This window comes from Mercenaria mercenaria, chromosome 5 (genome assembly GCF_021730395.1).
Source record: "Mercenaria mercenaria strain notata chromosome 5, MADL_Memer_1, whole genome shotgun sequence".
Taxonomy (NCBI): Eukaryota; Metazoa; Mollusca; class Bivalvia; order Venerida; family Veneridae; genus Mercenaria; species Mercenaria mercenaria.
The window spans coordinates 86,416,825-86,433,988 of record NC_069365.1 but is presented as its reverse complement, the minus strand read 5'-3'; the positions used below and the strand labels follow the sequence as shown (position 1 = coordinate 86,433,988).

Genomic DNA, 17,164 nt, shown 5'->3' with positions numbered 1-17,164 from the left:
AAGAGTGAAAGTGAAATAAAACTTTAACCTGAAATTCTAAGTAAAGAGGGGGTGAGAGTGATAATTCAGTGCACCTACTTGAATAAAAATGAATGGGGACATCATAATGATGCTACAAGAGTGGTTTCTTTTACTAATTTTAGCTAAGGCAGTCCCTAAATATATATTCCAGACAGACAAATGGTTCCTGAGCATTGCACATTCTTTCACTGGCATCTATACAAATTTCAATATATTCCTTTATACAGGCAAAGTGACAAATATATGCTTACCATTTGGCAATTGTAATAAAGTTAGATATTTCAGATAAAGCTTATAGTATTGCAGGATAGCAATGAAAACTTACTGCGAAAACACAACCACTGAGCTGTATATTGCACACCACTCCTTCCCCTACCTCAGTCTGCACCATTCTGAAATTGTTTTCACAGTAAATTTTAGTATTAAGATTACATGTTTGAACTTTGACAAACAAGTATATAATTGCTTCCATTTTGTTGTTCATGCTGATTATTTTCATATTTTTTTAACAAAATGATTTTTTTACCTTTTATGTTACCTTTACTTTGAAAATTGGACCATAAACAAAAAAGATGTAGCCATTTGAATACTATCTATGTAATGAAATGGAAGCCATTTAGGGCATAGTGATTTAATTAAGAAATAATAAGTTCCCAAACGTGGTTTATTGCAGAATAACCAGAGTTTTTCGCTCTTATGCGAAAGAATATATCACGAAGCCCATAGACCTGAGCGATATATTACTTTGCATATTAACGAAAAAATTGGGTTATTCTATGATAAATCACTCTTGAAAACTTGTTATTTTGATTCTAACACGACATACTAGTACAAGAGTGTTAGAAAAAATGGTAAGTACTTTTTACGACTGCTACACCTGGATCAGATGACGTCATTGCACGTGAGTGGTTTATTGCAGAATAACCCGAGAAAGATTTTGCTCTTCATGTATGTAGGTTATTTGCTGGTTGTGTTAGAATCATACTTTCTTATATTGTCATTACCATACATGTATATGGTAAATCAGTGAATAACAAATTTAGAACAGTAACATATTTTGTAGGTCAAAAGCAACAAAAGCAGGAAAAGGCAGGTAACAATAATTTTACAAATAATCTTTTTTGAAAAGAATACTATAAGAAGTACAACAGTTTTTATTCATATAATTCTTTTAAGTATCTTTTTTTAATTTACAGATACATTTCTAAAATACTTATGTGTTGGTTTTCAAACCAGGATATAATAATCAATTCCAAAAGAATATCTCCAGCACTGAAAATATAACTGTGACTTAAAGTACTGAGCACTCTGTGAACATGAGAGTTAGCCACCTGAAACTTGTACCATTGATATTCTGCCAGTCAACACAAAAGTTAAAATTTATTTCCTACATCTGTTACAATTCAGTATTAAAACCCAGATTTTACTCTAGGTTATCTCCATAAATACTGTGTTGAAACAACAAGCCTTGAAACAACAATGCAGATCTAACTTAGGCAAACCTGTTTGAGCCACCAATTCAGTAAAAGGATTTCCTTCAAATTCTGAATTATTTTTGCTAATGTAGATGCAACTTTAGTTATGAAATATTCTAAAGACTATAAGGTGGTTCTAAACATCCTTTAACAATTTGCCTGCTGACTGCAAGTGATTCTGCCTTTGCAACCAGTGAAGATCAATATCAATCTGTACAACCACGCAGTCTGATCATGGTCTTTTGTTTGTTTGTTTCGGGTTTAACGCCGTTTTTCAACAGTACTTCAGTCATAACCCGAGGATTGAAGTCACGACCTGCGATCCGTAGACCGACGCTCTACCTACTGAGCTAAGTGGGCGGGCCTGATCATGGTCTGCACTGTTTGCTATTCAGGCATAGATTTTCAGTAAACACCTCTTTGAATGATCAGTGGTACTACCCAAATTGAATGATGGACCAGTCCATTTTAGAAATATAGCATGGTATAGGTTAATGTAAATATTATAGCTTCTTCAGTAAGACAAAACTTTTTACTGCTAATAAGATATGATGGATGGCAACAATGTTTCAAAAGCCTTGTGACTTAAAAAAGAAATGAAAAAGTGCAAAAGGGCAAACATTTTCAGTTACAAAAGTTAAAATACTTTATGATATAACGAAGTGCACACAAAAATGTAGTATGTTGAAAAGGAGAACATACTGTAAGAAAGTCAAAAAGGAGGTGGAAACAAGTGTCTGCAGTTTCAATTAATAAACCAAAAATTTATTACTTGTAAAAGGGTTTTGCTAAAACATAAGTAATTGATCTGCATACTGCGTGTATTATCATAACCGAGAGCAAGTGTGTGAAATTTCTGTCAATCCCATCAGTGGATACTAAGATATCAGCTTACATAAAACACTTCTCAGAGATACTAACTGCTACGTCTAGGAAGTAACATTACTTTGTAAAAATGCAAAACAAAGTTAAGAAATATGTGCACCGTATGTCAAATTGTTAAGCAAACAAGTTGGTGAAGTTTCAATCCATTGCCATCCCTGCATATTGAGACACAAGCTTACTCTTTAAATAATCAGAAAGCCAATGCAGATACCAATGTTGACTGTAATAACCATATCTGTTCTTAAAATTGTATTTATCTCTTTTTGGAACTTTTTTTACGTCAATTTAAATTTCATAAAAATTCAAGCAAATGTTGTACATCTATTAACTAAGTAACCCAGAGTCCAATAAAATCCATAGTTCCATTAACCTAATGATTTAGCAAAGAATTACACTTAAAATCTGTTACTCCAATATGCCTAGACTTACAGTCAACAGTTCCTTTATGGTACTTCTTAATTAAAAAACAATACTTTCTTATCTCTCATGGATTTTTAAACACTGCTGTGTATAATGATAAGACTACATCAATAGAAATGGTGGATCAAACAGTATTCGCAGCTGAACTACAACAAAATTATCCTGAAAGGAAAATAATAACAAAATTAACCAGTACATAACATGACAACCAAATATACTATTTGGACATTTCATATTAGAAATACTTTCAAAAAATCAAAATTTAACACTGAAGCAATCCCCCTATAATACCACATTTACATGGAAATAATGTTGTCATAACCCAAGGGGGAAAGCTACCTCTTCAATGCTTGCAATGACAAAAAAGGCATATACATTTACACTCCTAGGTGAAACAGGTGTGTGGAGTTCCATGAAACTTTAATTATCAGTCTTGAAGAACCATGTGCTAAATATTCTTCACTAGGCACACTTTCATGACTACAGATAATTTGATGACAGACCATCACTACATATACTTTTATTACACCCTTACCATAACCCCCATATCTCCTGCCAAAGCTTTTTCAGATAATTACTTTAATGAAGAGTATCCAATCATTTTTAAATGCAACTCTCAATATTTCTGACATGGCTCCTGTGTGGACTTCAAATGCATGTCATACATGGTTTGCATTTAATACAGTTAACATGCAAATTCCTATATGCAAAATTTAACTTCTAAATAGCCCAGTCTGAAGTAATCAAAAAGTGTGGTTGCATACCAGTCTTTCATCAGACAGAACAACTGCGATGTCATCTAAGGGATGTTCTCCCTGACTATACAATGATGCGGCTCATTATCACTAAGCAGCACTAACGTAACTTTCGCGCCTTTCCTTTTTTGCTGTTCACACCAAATGTAATTTCAAATGGAAAATAATAGTGTCAAGCAAAAATGTTCAGATAAATACAATAAATTCATTCAATTCTGTAGCTGTTCCATTGAAACATGAATTCATTCAGATGCAGTATTTTGTGCTTGTTATTTGTTCATTTCTTGTATTGGTGCAACCTGGAAAATTACTTCTCAATATATTATTTAACAGTAACAAACAAAGAATCAACTACAACAAGCAATTGATGATGTTATTTTTTATCATCGTCTGAAAGCAGCAAAATGAAACTGAACTTCAGAAATTGTAACAGCATTACCCTTGGGACATGGGTCTGTACAAATGCTACAAAAGAACCGCCATATTAAACAATTCAAATATAAGTAATTAATTTTCTAGTAGACCACAGTCTCCAGACAAGACAGGTTAAAAATACAAAGAGTATTTCACAAAAGGTGTTTAAAGAGTCCAAATACATTCTTGTGTAGGCATAGCTTTGAAGGTCTAGTTTAACTTAAACCCTAAACATTAGTCAGTACAACTGCATTAATCAAAAACTGCTTTGGATATGTATGCTACTGCTCAGGTGAGCTAAAAATCATTGGAAACAAATAAAACTATGTTTCAAATGTGTTTAAACATTGACATTTCTCTCACATCATCTTTTTCCACCACATTAGAAAACAGAATAACTGTCAGGCAAAGACAAGGAGATTCTATGACCAAAGGGCTATAGCTGCATTCTAATTATTTGCCATTTACTTCTATGGGTTAATGCCATGCCTGGGCAGTCAAATGAGTAAGTTATTCAAAGGAGTTTTGAAAGGTTGATGATTCTATCAAGTTGTCTGCCCTTGCCTGAAATAAATCCTAAAGGAACATCTGGGGTCTTCCTTCACCATTTGAAGCTGGACAGTCTCTGGATGATCCATTGTAAAACCCAACAACAACAAGACATAATGAAAACTGCTGATAATTCAGAGCTTTAAGATTCTAGGAAAAAATGCTTACATCTCTAGTCCGTGATATTTTCCACACACCTCCTGCCAGATCATCCCCTACATATTTATCTTTGGTCACCTGTCGAGACATAAGATTCTTTTTAGCATGTCGCACATACTGATGAAATGTAGACAAATGCTTTTAATAACTGATCAGCTGTAAAGATTAAGTGATTCAATTTAATAGCTCTCTATCTCTTCAATTCATATAATCTTCTTGGATTAAAACAGATCAACTAATGAATTGACAGAAATATAGTATTACAGGTAGAGAAATAAAATGCTAAGATGTGCCCTTTCTTTGTTTTAGGTTTAGCACCATTTCTCAATAGTATTTCAGTTATGTAAAGACTGGCAACTAACATTACTGGTGTTCCTGTATTCTGTACCAGTACTAACATGTTCTTCACAAGTTACTGCCAACTTCACATGTATCTGAGGATGAGGATCAAATAAGTTCAGACACAATGTTATCAATTCAGCACACAGAAAATACGCTTCACCCTGGGAACTCAGGGCCTCCTCTGCCATTCGCTAATGTAGCCAAATGCTACAAATTCAAAGAACTGGCTACAGATTATTGAAAGTGGCTACAAGAATTTTATTAAAATGTGGCCAAATTTCAGCAATTCAGATTCAATTTGGCACTTTCTCTCAAAAAGTGGCTACAACTTTATAAGGCCCAGGGGAGGCCCTGGAACTGAACTCATGACCTCATGACCTGTAGATATGTGTTCTCCTTATTGAGCTAAATGGACAGGCTTTGCTAACAATTATACACTGCTATAATTTCTGACAGCTTTGCTATAAGGAGATAGATACAGTGTATGAATTATTCTCATATATTTCCTGTTAAGTAGACTGCCATTGTTTTACAGCTCCAAACCCAAATTCCCTGCAGGGATTATCTCTCCTAGTGCTATATCACGAACACCATGTGACCATGAATGTTAACCTTATCCCTGAAATCTCATTTTATTTTCTCATATTACAACCTACATTAGACTTAGAAATCTGAAAAATACTCAAAGCAATTTCAACAAGGCAGTCTGAAAGACAGCTAAATCCCCCGCCACTGCTATGGATAGTGACAGGGTAAAACCTTTGATTTTAGCTGTGACCTTGACCTTGAACTGACATGGCTGACTCATGAATTCTGCACAACGTCTTCATGAGGTGATCATTTGACCAAAGTTTCATGAAAATCCTTCAAGGGGTTTAGGAGATACAGAGCTGAAACCTTTGACCTTGAGTTGTGACCTTGACCTTGAGTTGACATGGCTGACTCATGAGTTCTTGATGAGGTAATCATTTGACCCAAGTTTGATGAAAATCCTTCAAGGGGTTAAGGAGATACAGAGTGGACACCAAATGGAAGGCTCAAACCTTTGACCCTTAGTTGTGACCTTGACCGTGAGCCGGCATGGTTGACTCATAATTCTGATGAGGTAATCATTTGACCCAAGTTTTATAAAATTCCTTCAAGGGGTTTAGGAGATATAGAGCGGACACGAAATGGAAGGCTCAAACCTTTGACCTTCAGTTGTGACCTTGACTTTGAGCCGACATGGCTGACTCATAAGTTCTGCACATCGCCTTGATGAGGTGATCGTTTGACCCAAGTTTGATGAAAATCCTTCAAGGGGTTTAGGAGATAAAGAGCGGACACAAAATGGAAGGTTCAAACCTTTGACCCTAAGTTGTGACCTTGACCTTGAGCCGGCATGACTGACTCATGGGTTCTGCACATCGTCTTGATGAGGTGATCATTTGACCCAAGTTTTATAAAATTCCTTCAAGGGGTTTAAGAGATATAGAGCGGACACAAAATGGAAAGCTCAAACCTTTGACCTTGAGTTGTGACCTTGACCTTTAGCCGGCATGGCTGACTCATGGGTTCTGCACATCGTCTTGATGAGGTGATCATTTGACCCAAGTTTTATAAAATTCCTTCAAGGGGTTTAGGAGATATAGAGCGGACACAAAATGCCAGGCTCAAACCTTTGACCTTGAGTTGTGACCTTGACTTTGAACCGACAAGGCTGATTCATGGGTTCTGCACATCGTCTTGATGAGGTGATCATTTGACCCAAGTTTCATGAAAATCCTTCAAGGGGTTTAGGAGATATGGACCGGACACGATTTTGTTACGGACGGAAGGACGGACGGACGCAGACCATTCCTATAATCCCTCCGCCACGGCGGGGGATTAATAACCAAAATCTGGTATCAAACTTTAAAAAAAAATGAGAAAGATTTGAAATAATCTTGATAACACATGTTTGGCAGCAGAAATCGGTTAAACACTTTACTGCAAGAGGCGACTACTGATTACATTAACCCTTACCTGGTTGGTTTGATCCAAGAAAGCTTGACCTTCCAAAGTCTCAGGGTTCATCTGTTCTGTATGTCCTGAAAATAGCATTTCATTATTTTAAAACAGGACTAAATACAAGTGTGACTCTTCATTCAAGAGGGGTTTGATTCTGTGTAATTTTCAAGGTAGACCTGCAAGCATCTGGGGTTTGATTAGTTTTAAATGCTGGAGATTAAAGATACTTTAAATTTTTCAATATTGTGCCTTATTAATGAACATGTAACTGAAACACCCTATTGGTGAACATTGAATATTACAGTAAATGAATTTTGTTTAAGCCGCTGCTAGGGTTGTGAGGGGTGGGTGCATTTTTCACCCATTCTCATGATAGCCTCAAACAACCTTTACTAACATGTTGTTGGGCTGCATTCTATGTTTCTAGAGGATCTTTTTACAAATTAATTTTTCAACTAAGTTTTACAATAGCAATTTCTAATCCAACACTTGCCAATAGTTAAGCATTTTAAAAAACAGCATAAGCCATTTACTTTTTAACTAAGAAATATAACTTTTCAAAATAATGTTTTTCTAATACCTTCTTGACCACTGTTCAATTTTTCTACTTTGAGCACTGTGTTTGGCCGAACAATACTTGTATCTTCCTTAGCAAAGTCCTGTGATGAGAACACACTCTGGCAAACAATGTTCCTCTCATGCTCAGCCTAAAAAGAATATATTATTTTTTAAATATACTATTCTAAAAAATAACACAATTAAATATAAAGTATATTAAGGTAGTGGACTGTAATGACATTTAGCAATTTTCATGCGATTACATTCTCCAGCTAGACATTTCACCCTTCTTGTGACAAACATGTAAATATTGCTTAACTTTCACATGTTTTCCAATAAAAATGGAGAATGTCAAAATGCATATAGATAATATGCAAACGGCTGACTGTCATTATCGGCTCCCTACTTTCAAAGCTGTAACTTCAAATTTATTTCAAATGTGTATTATACATTAATCTAAATCTGGATAGAACTGCTTGGCAGCAGGAGACAATATTAGCTTCTTTTCATTTAGATACTTGCCATATTTCCATTTACTAGTAATTCAAAATATATTCTATTCAATTTTAGGAAAAACATCTTGAGTTATTGGAATGAAAAGGCATGAATAATTGTTTTGTAATGCTTGAGAAAGACAGTAGGCTGCCATTGTTTTACATTCACACAGATAATTTTGTCAGTTACAGTATGTAATCAAACTTATCATGAGTAATCACCTACTTTTGACTTGAAGCTAGACTTCACTAGATTACACAGCTCCTAAACCCAAATTCCATACAGGGTTTATCTCCCCTAGTGCTATATCACAAACACCAAGTGACCATGAATGTTAACCTTATCCCTGAAATCTCATTTTATTTTCTCATATTACAACCTACATTAGACTTAGAAATCTGAAAAATACTCAAAACAATTTCAATAACCAAAATCCGGTATCAAACTTTAAAAAAAATGAGAAAGATTGGAAATAATCTTGATAACACATGTTTGGCAGCAGAAATCTGTTCAACACTTTACTGCAAGAGGCGACTACTGATTAGTTTAACCCTTACCTGGTTGGTTTGATCCAAGAAAGCTTGACCTTCCAAAGTCTCAGGGTTCATCTGTTCTGTATGTCCTGAAAATAGCATTTCATTATTTTAAAACAGGACTAAATACAAGTGTGACTCTTCATTCAAGAGGGGTTTGATTCTGTGTAATTTTCAAGGTAGACCTGCAAGCATCTGGGGTTTGATTAGTTTTAAATGCTGGAGATTAAAGATACTTTAAATTTTTCAATATTGTGCCTTATTAATTATCATGTAACTGAAACACACTACTGGTGAACATTGAATATTACAGTAAATAAATTTTGTTTAAGCCGCTGCTAGGATTGTGAGGGGTGGGTGCATTTTTCACCCATTCTCATGATAGCCTCAAACAACCTTTACTAACATGTTGTTGGGTTGCATTCTATGTTTCTAGAGGATCTTTTTACAAATTTATTTTTCAACTAAGTTTTACAATAGCAATTTCTAATCCAACACTTGCCAATAGTTAAGCATTTTAAGAAACAGCATAAGCCATTTACTTTTTAACTAAGAAATATAACTTGTCAAAATAATGTTTTTCTAATACCTTCTTGACCACTGTTCAATTTTTCTACTTTGAGCACTGTGTTTGGCCGAACAATACTTGTATCTTCCTTTGCAAAGTCCTGTGATGAGAACACACTCTGGCAAACAATGTTCCTCTCATGCTCAGCCTAAAAAGAATATATTATTTTTTAAATATACTATTCTAAAAAATAACACAATTAAATATAAAGTATATTAAGGTAGTGGACTGTAATGACATTTAGCAATTTTCATGTGATTACCTTCTCCAGCTAGACATTTCACCCTTCTTGTGACAAACATGTAAATATTGCTTAACTTTCACATGTTTTCCAATAAAAATGGAGAATGTCAAAATGCATATAGATAATATGTAAACGGCCGACTGTCATTATCGGCTCCCTACTTTCAAAGCTGTAACTTCAAATTTATTTCAATGTGTATCATACATTACAGTATGTCTAGATAGAATTGAGACAATATTAGTTTTTTTTTCTATTCAGATAATAGCCCTACTTTTTACACCTACTAGCAATCTAAATGAATATATTTTACTCAATTTTAGGGAAAAAAATCTTGAGTCAGTATTGACAAGAAAAGGCCTGAATAATAGTTTTGATTTGCTTGAGAAAGAGACTACAAAAAGTCTCTTGTAATATGCTGGCAATGTATAAAGTTTGTGTCAATACATTACCCAAACATTAGAAAATATTCTTGACTTTCAAAACAATCATTACAAAGCCAATCTAATTCAAAAACATAAGTTCTCACTGCTTTGTAAGTAGTGTCTAGCTGTTTCATTTTATCCAGCATTGTAACACGTTTCATCTCCTGTAGTTGTAACTGTTTTAGTCGACCTGGTTTCTCAAGCTGTAACTTTCTAAGTGGTAGTTCTTCTTCCTTAGCTGCCAGCTGAAACAGTGATACGGCAATGCTTTAAATCGATACAATAAATAAGATTAAGCTATTCCAAAAATATACAAAACCTGTAGAACTGATCGGCCAGGAGTGCCAATGTCTCGCTTTAAGAGGAAAGGTGTGTAGCGGTTTTCGTATCGGGTGGTCTTGGTAGCTCAATTGGTAGAGCGCTGACACGGTAAGCCGAAGGTCCGAGGTTCGAATCCCGGTCAAGGCTGCACATTTTTCCTGAGACTGTTACACTTGTAAACTATGGGAAAATATGGATGTTTCAGTACCATTGTAACTGTAGTGATAGTAGGTTTACAGGCCATTTCAAACTGCCTTGCTGTTTGGTTATAACTGTTAAAACCCTTTAGCAACATGGTTAGTTATAGTGTGTCCGCCTACAGATCTTGAGGTTGGCTTTCGAGCCCCAGTAAGGATCTTATATCCTCTCCTACGGTTTACTATAATGGTGTCAGAAGTGTCTCCAGGGTTTACTTTAATGGCGTCAGAAGTGTTTGACAGATTCAATCGGTAGGCAAAGAGTGTCATTCATGAGATCTTGCGAGCTCCGAAAAAGTAACGTGGGAGAAGTATATTAATAGTAGGTTTATAGGTCAGATTGTCCGCCTACAGATCATGAGCCCCAGCAGAGACCTTGGTATTTTTTCTCCAAGGGTTTACTTCATAAAATAATGGGGAAGAAAAAACAGGTACGTAATAATAAATTTTATTACAGATTTAATAGTATAAACTTTAATTAACTCATGAATCAATTAAATACACTGGATAAAACAAGAAAACAACAGATATTAACAAAACAGTCCACTGTCAAGATACAATATAAACAATACAGTGGTCATAGTCTTCTATCCGGAATATACTACAGTACTCAGTACACAAGGATTCTACAAATCATCACAAAAGATTTGAAGAAAACATTTCAACAACCTAGCAATATACCTGACTGGAAAGGTATGGCCATTCTGCCTCACTCAGTTCCATTGTGTCAATTTATTTCACTTGTTAAAGTTCTTGAAATAAAAAGAACGTGTTCCTCACTGCACTGTGAAGAGCTAAAAGGGGAGGCTACTCTTACGTAAAAGACCGTATATTAGAATATTCGCCGTTAAGTACCGAATTTCTTTACCCAGAAGCCTTACTGTGCGCTAGGGCAGCCATTTTGTTACTGTTTGTCAGCTAAGGTAGCAGTAGCCTGGTACCCGACTGTATATCGAGAATCATTCTCTCTTATGGAACGTAGAGAGTAAACACGGGCACCAGTCTAAGGTAGCAGTTGGTAGTTTCCAGCCACAGATTCGAATTGGCCAGAGGATAACAAAACTGTACATTAAGAGATAAAACCTATGAAGATGAAAAGCTGTTATTGATGTTGTGAAAAATCATATTGTTGATGGAGTTTTTAGATTTAACCAAGTTTAAGACTTGTATGTTGCAGGAATTATACTGGCAGATGCGAAGTAAGCTTGAATGGATCTAATTTTCATAATAACTGCTTTGAAATGCGTATATAACCAACTATCAGCATTGAGCCGTCTTGTGAACTGTCAAATATACTATGTAGTACGTTCCTCTTATGAAAACCGGTCCATATGCGGCATGACGTAAATATCGAGTGAAACGATCGTTTAAAGTTGTCGCCAAGTTTATTGCGCGCAATTTCTTACACATTTTTTAATTACAAAAGTTTGACCATTAAATACGACCTGCTTGTTACATGATTGATACAGCCTACTACAGAAAGAATTAGACATCAGACATTGTAAAAAAAGTGGTATTACGCCTGATCAAAATATTTCGTTGAAAATCATTGTTTCCCCTTCGCTATGTTTTCCGGTTTCGGATTTTAAACAGTAAAACAGGGAAGCAAGTGAAGTTTACTTTTGTTTAACTACCTTTGTTCAACGATGAAGGATCGAGACTTGTAATACTGTTACTGATTTGGTAAGTCCGTTTATAACAGTTGTTAATGAAGTTCTCTATATATTTGAAACTTCACTGAAATAAGTCGTTTTTTTAACCCGGAAGTGAATCCAAAACATACAGACGGAAATTTATGAAATTTAACTTGTGGCCACAAAACACGAATGATTCCACTGTGCCTGTGTATTTAATATAAAATGGCCAGTTGGTTATCACCAAAGATTATTGAAGGCAGGCAGCTTCTTACTCGAGTAGACCAGGATTCATCAAATTAGTTCATTGCCATAGTAAGCATTATTATGAAAAATACATATACATGTACAGATGTAGCAATGTAATTAATAAATTTGATGCAGACATATAGATGCCTGCCTGTGTCACATCATTTCTCAGGAAAGGTCCCTCATCACGTAGTAGCCAAGGTAATTTTAAAAGAGAAATTAAATGCAGAGTTCCCGGTAACCGGACGCCTATACCCTGCATTCTAGCTGTCCGGCAACAATACGACTAGCCTCTCCGCTAATGTTTTTCTTGCTGTTCGGCGATCTTTTTATATATGAATACTGTAAGGAAATAAATTTATTGTATCATTTTTTGGCATAGGTTTGAATATTCACCTGCAAGGCGTATACAATATTTTAAAATTGATTACCGGACACCTAGAAAACCCCTATAGGATAGAAATTTGGATAGGCTAGGCGTCCTGTTACCGGTTGGCTAGAACACCGGCTAGGTTTCTGGTTACCGGATGTCTAGACACTTCCATTTATAAAATGGTAACTGTTTTTGCTGTGGGTCTCATAAGTCATGTTATTTCTGTCTGGTGACTACTCTCTTTTTCTATTATTGTTGATTCAGAATGTTTTGTAACAGGATGATTTTTTTTTGGATAGTGGGAATTTATGCCATATAATGAAAATCTTTTTAATTTTGAAATTTTTGAGCCTTGCTGTGTGTAAAACAATTTATGATCCTGTAAAAAATAGATTCATAGTATAATAACTTTTATAGTATTTTGTGGTAAGTTAATGAAACCTTTCACAATCACATTATTAATTTAGTATTCATGAAGTTTTTGATTTTAGTGATGTTTACAGTACATGTAATGTATCTTCTTTCAGATAATATTCCTTGTTCCTTTGATGGTTCATTCCACTATACAGCTGGTTCATATACCCTACAACAGCCAGGAAATTGGCCTGTTTACTTTAAGATCCCAAGAAAATGTAACATATTTTGGATGTGCTTTGAGGAATCAGGTAAGTAACATGCAGCTAATGGCTCTTATTAAAATTTTAATGCAATATATTATTTATTTATACCTCTGTCTAGGTATTTTTGGAGTCAATTCAAAATAAGTCTACTTCTACACTAATGATTTGTACAATGTATGTACATGTACTATGACTATTAAATGGCTTAAACTGACAAAACTGGCATTATTGAAATTTAATTTCAACAATCTGGTTTTGAGGAGGATCAGTTGGTGTAAAGTCTTCATTACATTGGCTATTAGCCTGAGAAAAGTCTGTGGCACTCAATAAGTACATGGATGATTTGAATGCTTAACACAACATGTACATGTGTATAAGTTGATATCTCATTAACTTGTAGAATATAGTTCTAAATAATAGGAATTTTAATTAAGTATTCAAAGTAAATCAATTAATTGCAATTTAGTTTAATTGTAATGTGATTATTTTCAAATTTAATTAACCCATTCTTTGTGATTGAATTTTTTTACCAGTTTCATTGCACCAAGAATATAGATTAGAATGAAGACTGTAAAGGTTCCTGAGATACATGAAGGTAACAGATACTTTTACCAAAGACTTTTAAATCTTTTTTCAGGAATGCAAGTGTTTCCTCTTGTTTATGAAGCAACTCAGTTGGTTAAGGGGCAGACAACTTGTGAGCATGGTACATCACTACCTGTATTGGTATTCCATTTTGACAATGTTGCTAGCTAGAATAGAAATAACATCTTGCTGTGGTACAGTCTGTGGAGACTTTTACTAGGTAACAACCATTTTTGATAGCTGTTAAAACAGTGTATACTTTTAACCCTTAGGCTGCATGAGGCAGCTATGTCTGTCTTTGCAACCAGTGCAGATCAAGATCAACCTGCACATCTGTGCAGTCTGAACATGATCTGCAGTGTTTGATACTTTGCAAATTTTCTATGAAAACCCCCTATAAGCTATAAATGGTACTGTCTCTATTTAAAGATGGAGTAGTCAATTTTACAAATTTAGTAGGTTAAAGGTTAACCCAATAAATGCAAAAAAAATGTTTTTTTTTAGAACATCCTATTTGCAGTAATCAAAATCTACAAACGAAGTACATTTTATATACTGACAGCACGCTGTTGTCAGTCTGTTTGTCAATATTTAAGTGCATTGGTTGTAAGAAATTAAAGAATTATCTATTATCAAATAGTGATAACTCTGCTTTTATTAAATAAAGAGACTCGTAGGTTAATTATTTAAAATAATATGGTTAATTATTTAAAATAATATGTTTTACTTATTTGTTACAGGATATCACAGATCAATTGAATATTCAACAATGATCACAGACCATGCAAAGTTTGAATCTGACTTGCACTTTTGAATTTAGAAGAATCTGTGGAGGAGGGTGAATGCTGAGACCTTTAATAATACATGATATTGCAGCAATGCTGACACAGTGTGTTAGTCATGAAAGAGGGCCATAACACTGCACAGTTGGTCAACAAAGATTTAAATCCTGTCACACTCTACCAGTGGAGAAATATCTTATCACAATATTTTAAACTTTTGAAGAAGATAACCAAGTATTACCACTTTATCATGTCTGCAGAAACACCTGGATTGTTAGTGATAAAAGTGACAGTCCAGTTAACTTACTAAAATCTTCTGCCCCTTGCTAAACGAATATTATTGACATGGAATGACACAAGCCTGACAATGGTACCTGTATGAACTCATAAGAGAATAGTATTTGTCTGAAAAGTCAAAGGATTCTGTTTGTCCCAAACCACTTCAACTGAAAACTGAAATTGTGATTGGCGAGGATTTTTCTGAGAACTGAAAAAAAGGAAGTGAATGTAAAAGATAGAAATTGTTGTTGAATTCAAATCTTTTAATACACAACACTTTAGCCTGTTTTGCTGTTCATATAGATGTGTTTAGCTGTTAAGGTTAAACATCAAGTAAAGGTTGTAGTTTCAGTTACCTACATTAAAGTATTGGCTGGAAATATTACAGATGTATTTACTTTTCATCAGAGTTTGTAGCAGTGTAACCTTCATCAAAAGTTAAGCTGTTGTGTTAATTATTAAAGTATTTTTAGAAAAAGGAATTTAGTATGTATGTTGCAATGGTAACATAATTCTTATATTTCATTGAAATTATGGATTTGTATTTCAATAAGGGATCTACAGTATATAATGTAATGGTAAAAGAATGTTCACTTTTTTGTATTGTCAGTTATAACTAGCCAGTGAACAAAACAGATTATGAGGAAAGGGATGCCTGAAATGTTTATTCTTACATAACTACTTTTGTTACAGAACATGGCTGTTTTAAAGTTTTTATGTGAAATTTTCAGATTTCTTTCCTGAATACTTATACTTTCAAATATTTAACTTATTAGAAATACTTCTTTAAAATAAGCTCTTGCTTTTAAGTATTATTGTAGGAAAAGGGAATTTAAAACATATGTCGCCATGGTAACACAATTTTCCTAGAAAATATGGAAACATTTTTATGAGCTGTAGTTTCTAGTATTCTACTTTAAAATAAGCATAAACAATAAAAAAAATCAATAGTAATATATGTTTCATTTATTTCAAAATAGTTATTTATTACCAGCAGGTAGAAGGCAAGTTATGAAGAAACAATGACAGAAATGTCTTATTCTTATAGTAATAAAACAAAACATTTTAATTTTTTAACATGAAATTTTGAGATAATATTTTTGAATACATACCACTTTATAATATTCAAGTTATCTGAAACACTTTTCCAAATTTAGCTCTTTTTTAAACTACTATTGTAGAAAACAGAATCAAATGCATATGTTGCCATGGTAACATAATTTAATAATGTTTTTATAGAAAATGTGAAGGACTTTAGCCAGCTAGATCTTTGCACTTTAAGTGAATATCTAAATATTCTTTGTAAAAGAAGATTCATTTATTTAAAAATAGCCAGTGATTACCAATAAGTGAAAACACAAACTGAAGAAACAACGACTGAAATAGTTTATTCTTGTGGTTATTACCCATGTTACGAGATCTGTCATAAAACCAAACATTTGATATCTTTTCACATATAATTTTCAAATTTTACTTTCGAATACATATACTTCATTATTTTCAACTTACAAGAAACATTATTTTAAATTAAGCTTTTATTTTAAGTACTATTGTAGAAAAAGCAATTTATTGCATATGTTGCCTTGGTAACGCAATTTGAATAATGCTTTCATAGAAAATATGAAAGATTTAAATTAGCTGTATTTTTCTGTTTTAAGAAAGCATCACAAAAGTAAAATTTCATAGTAATAGAAGGTTCTTTTTCCCCCAAAGTAGTCATTTATTATCAGCATGTAAAAGACAAGTTATGAAGAAACAATGACAAATCTATCTTATTCTTATGGTTATTACCCATGTTACAAAAACTGTCATAAAACCAAACATTCTTAATATTTTCATGGGAAATTTTCAGTTTATTTTTGTAAATACATATGCCTTAAAATATTTTACTTTTTAAAATCCTTATTTCAAGCTAACATGTTTTTTGTAAAGTTTTATCATAGAAAAGGGATTTTAATATATTTGTTGCCATGGTAACACAATTTTAGAAATATTTTTATAGAAATTGTTGTAGATTTTAATAGATTATCATTTTGTGTATTAAGAAGGGATCTTACTTATATCATGCAATTGTAACAAAAGATAAATTTATTTCAGAATTGTTAGCCATTACCGGTATGTGAGAAATAAACTAGAAAGAAAGGATAACTGAAATGTACTGTTTTTATTTTTAATCTCTATATTACGAAATCTGTCATAAAATTGACAATTTTGAAGATTTTCATCTGAAATTTTCAGGATTTATTTCTGAATGAATATACTTTCTAAATATGCAAAAACCTGAAAATGTCAAAA

The 17,164-nt window shown here is 33.6% G+C and overlaps 1 protein-coding gene and 1 long non-coding RNA gene across 12 annotated transcripts in view; one reads left to right on the top strand and one right to left on the bottom strand.

The window, feature by feature from the left end:
- The window catches only part of LOC123528189 (patched domain-containing protein 3-like), a 108,499-nt gene that overhangs the window by 20,233 nt on the left and 71,102 nt on the right, over window positions 1-17,164 (bottom strand). For 3 of the 11 annotated variants that reach the window (XM_053544200.1, XM_053544201.1, XM_053544202.1), the window contains exons 1-8: window positions 11,029-11,369; window positions 9,934-10,074; window positions 9,185-9,311; window positions 8,620-8,684; window positions 7,590-7,716; window positions 7,025-7,089; window positions 4,688-4,756; window positions 347-2,963 (exon numbers count right to left, since the gene is read on the bottom strand). In XM_053544200.1, the coding sequence (XP_053400175.1) occupies window positions 2,904-2,963; window positions 4,688-4,756; window positions 7,025-7,089; window positions 7,590-7,716; window positions 8,620-8,684; window positions 9,185-9,311; window positions 9,934-10,074; window positions 11,029-11,070 (696 nt within the window). In that variant the 5' untranslated portion in view covers window positions 11,071-11,369 and the 3' untranslated portion in view covers window positions 347-2,903. Of the gene's footprint in view, window positions 1-346; window positions 2,964-3,565; window positions 3,856-4,687; window positions 4,757-7,024; window positions 7,090-7,589; window positions 7,717-8,619; window positions 8,685-9,184; window positions 10,075-11,028; window positions 11,370-17,164 lie in introns of those variants that run through there. The other 8 variants (XM_053544198.1, XM_053544199.1, XM_053544204.1 and 5 more) reach the window with 6 other exon arrangements.
- On the top strand, window positions 12,506-17,023 carry LOC128557196 (uncharacterized). The gene is made up of 3 exons (XR_008371109.1): window positions 12,506-13,268; window positions 13,861-14,028; window positions 14,549-17,023. It is a non-coding gene; the product is annotated as an uncharacterized LOC128557196 (long non-coding RNA).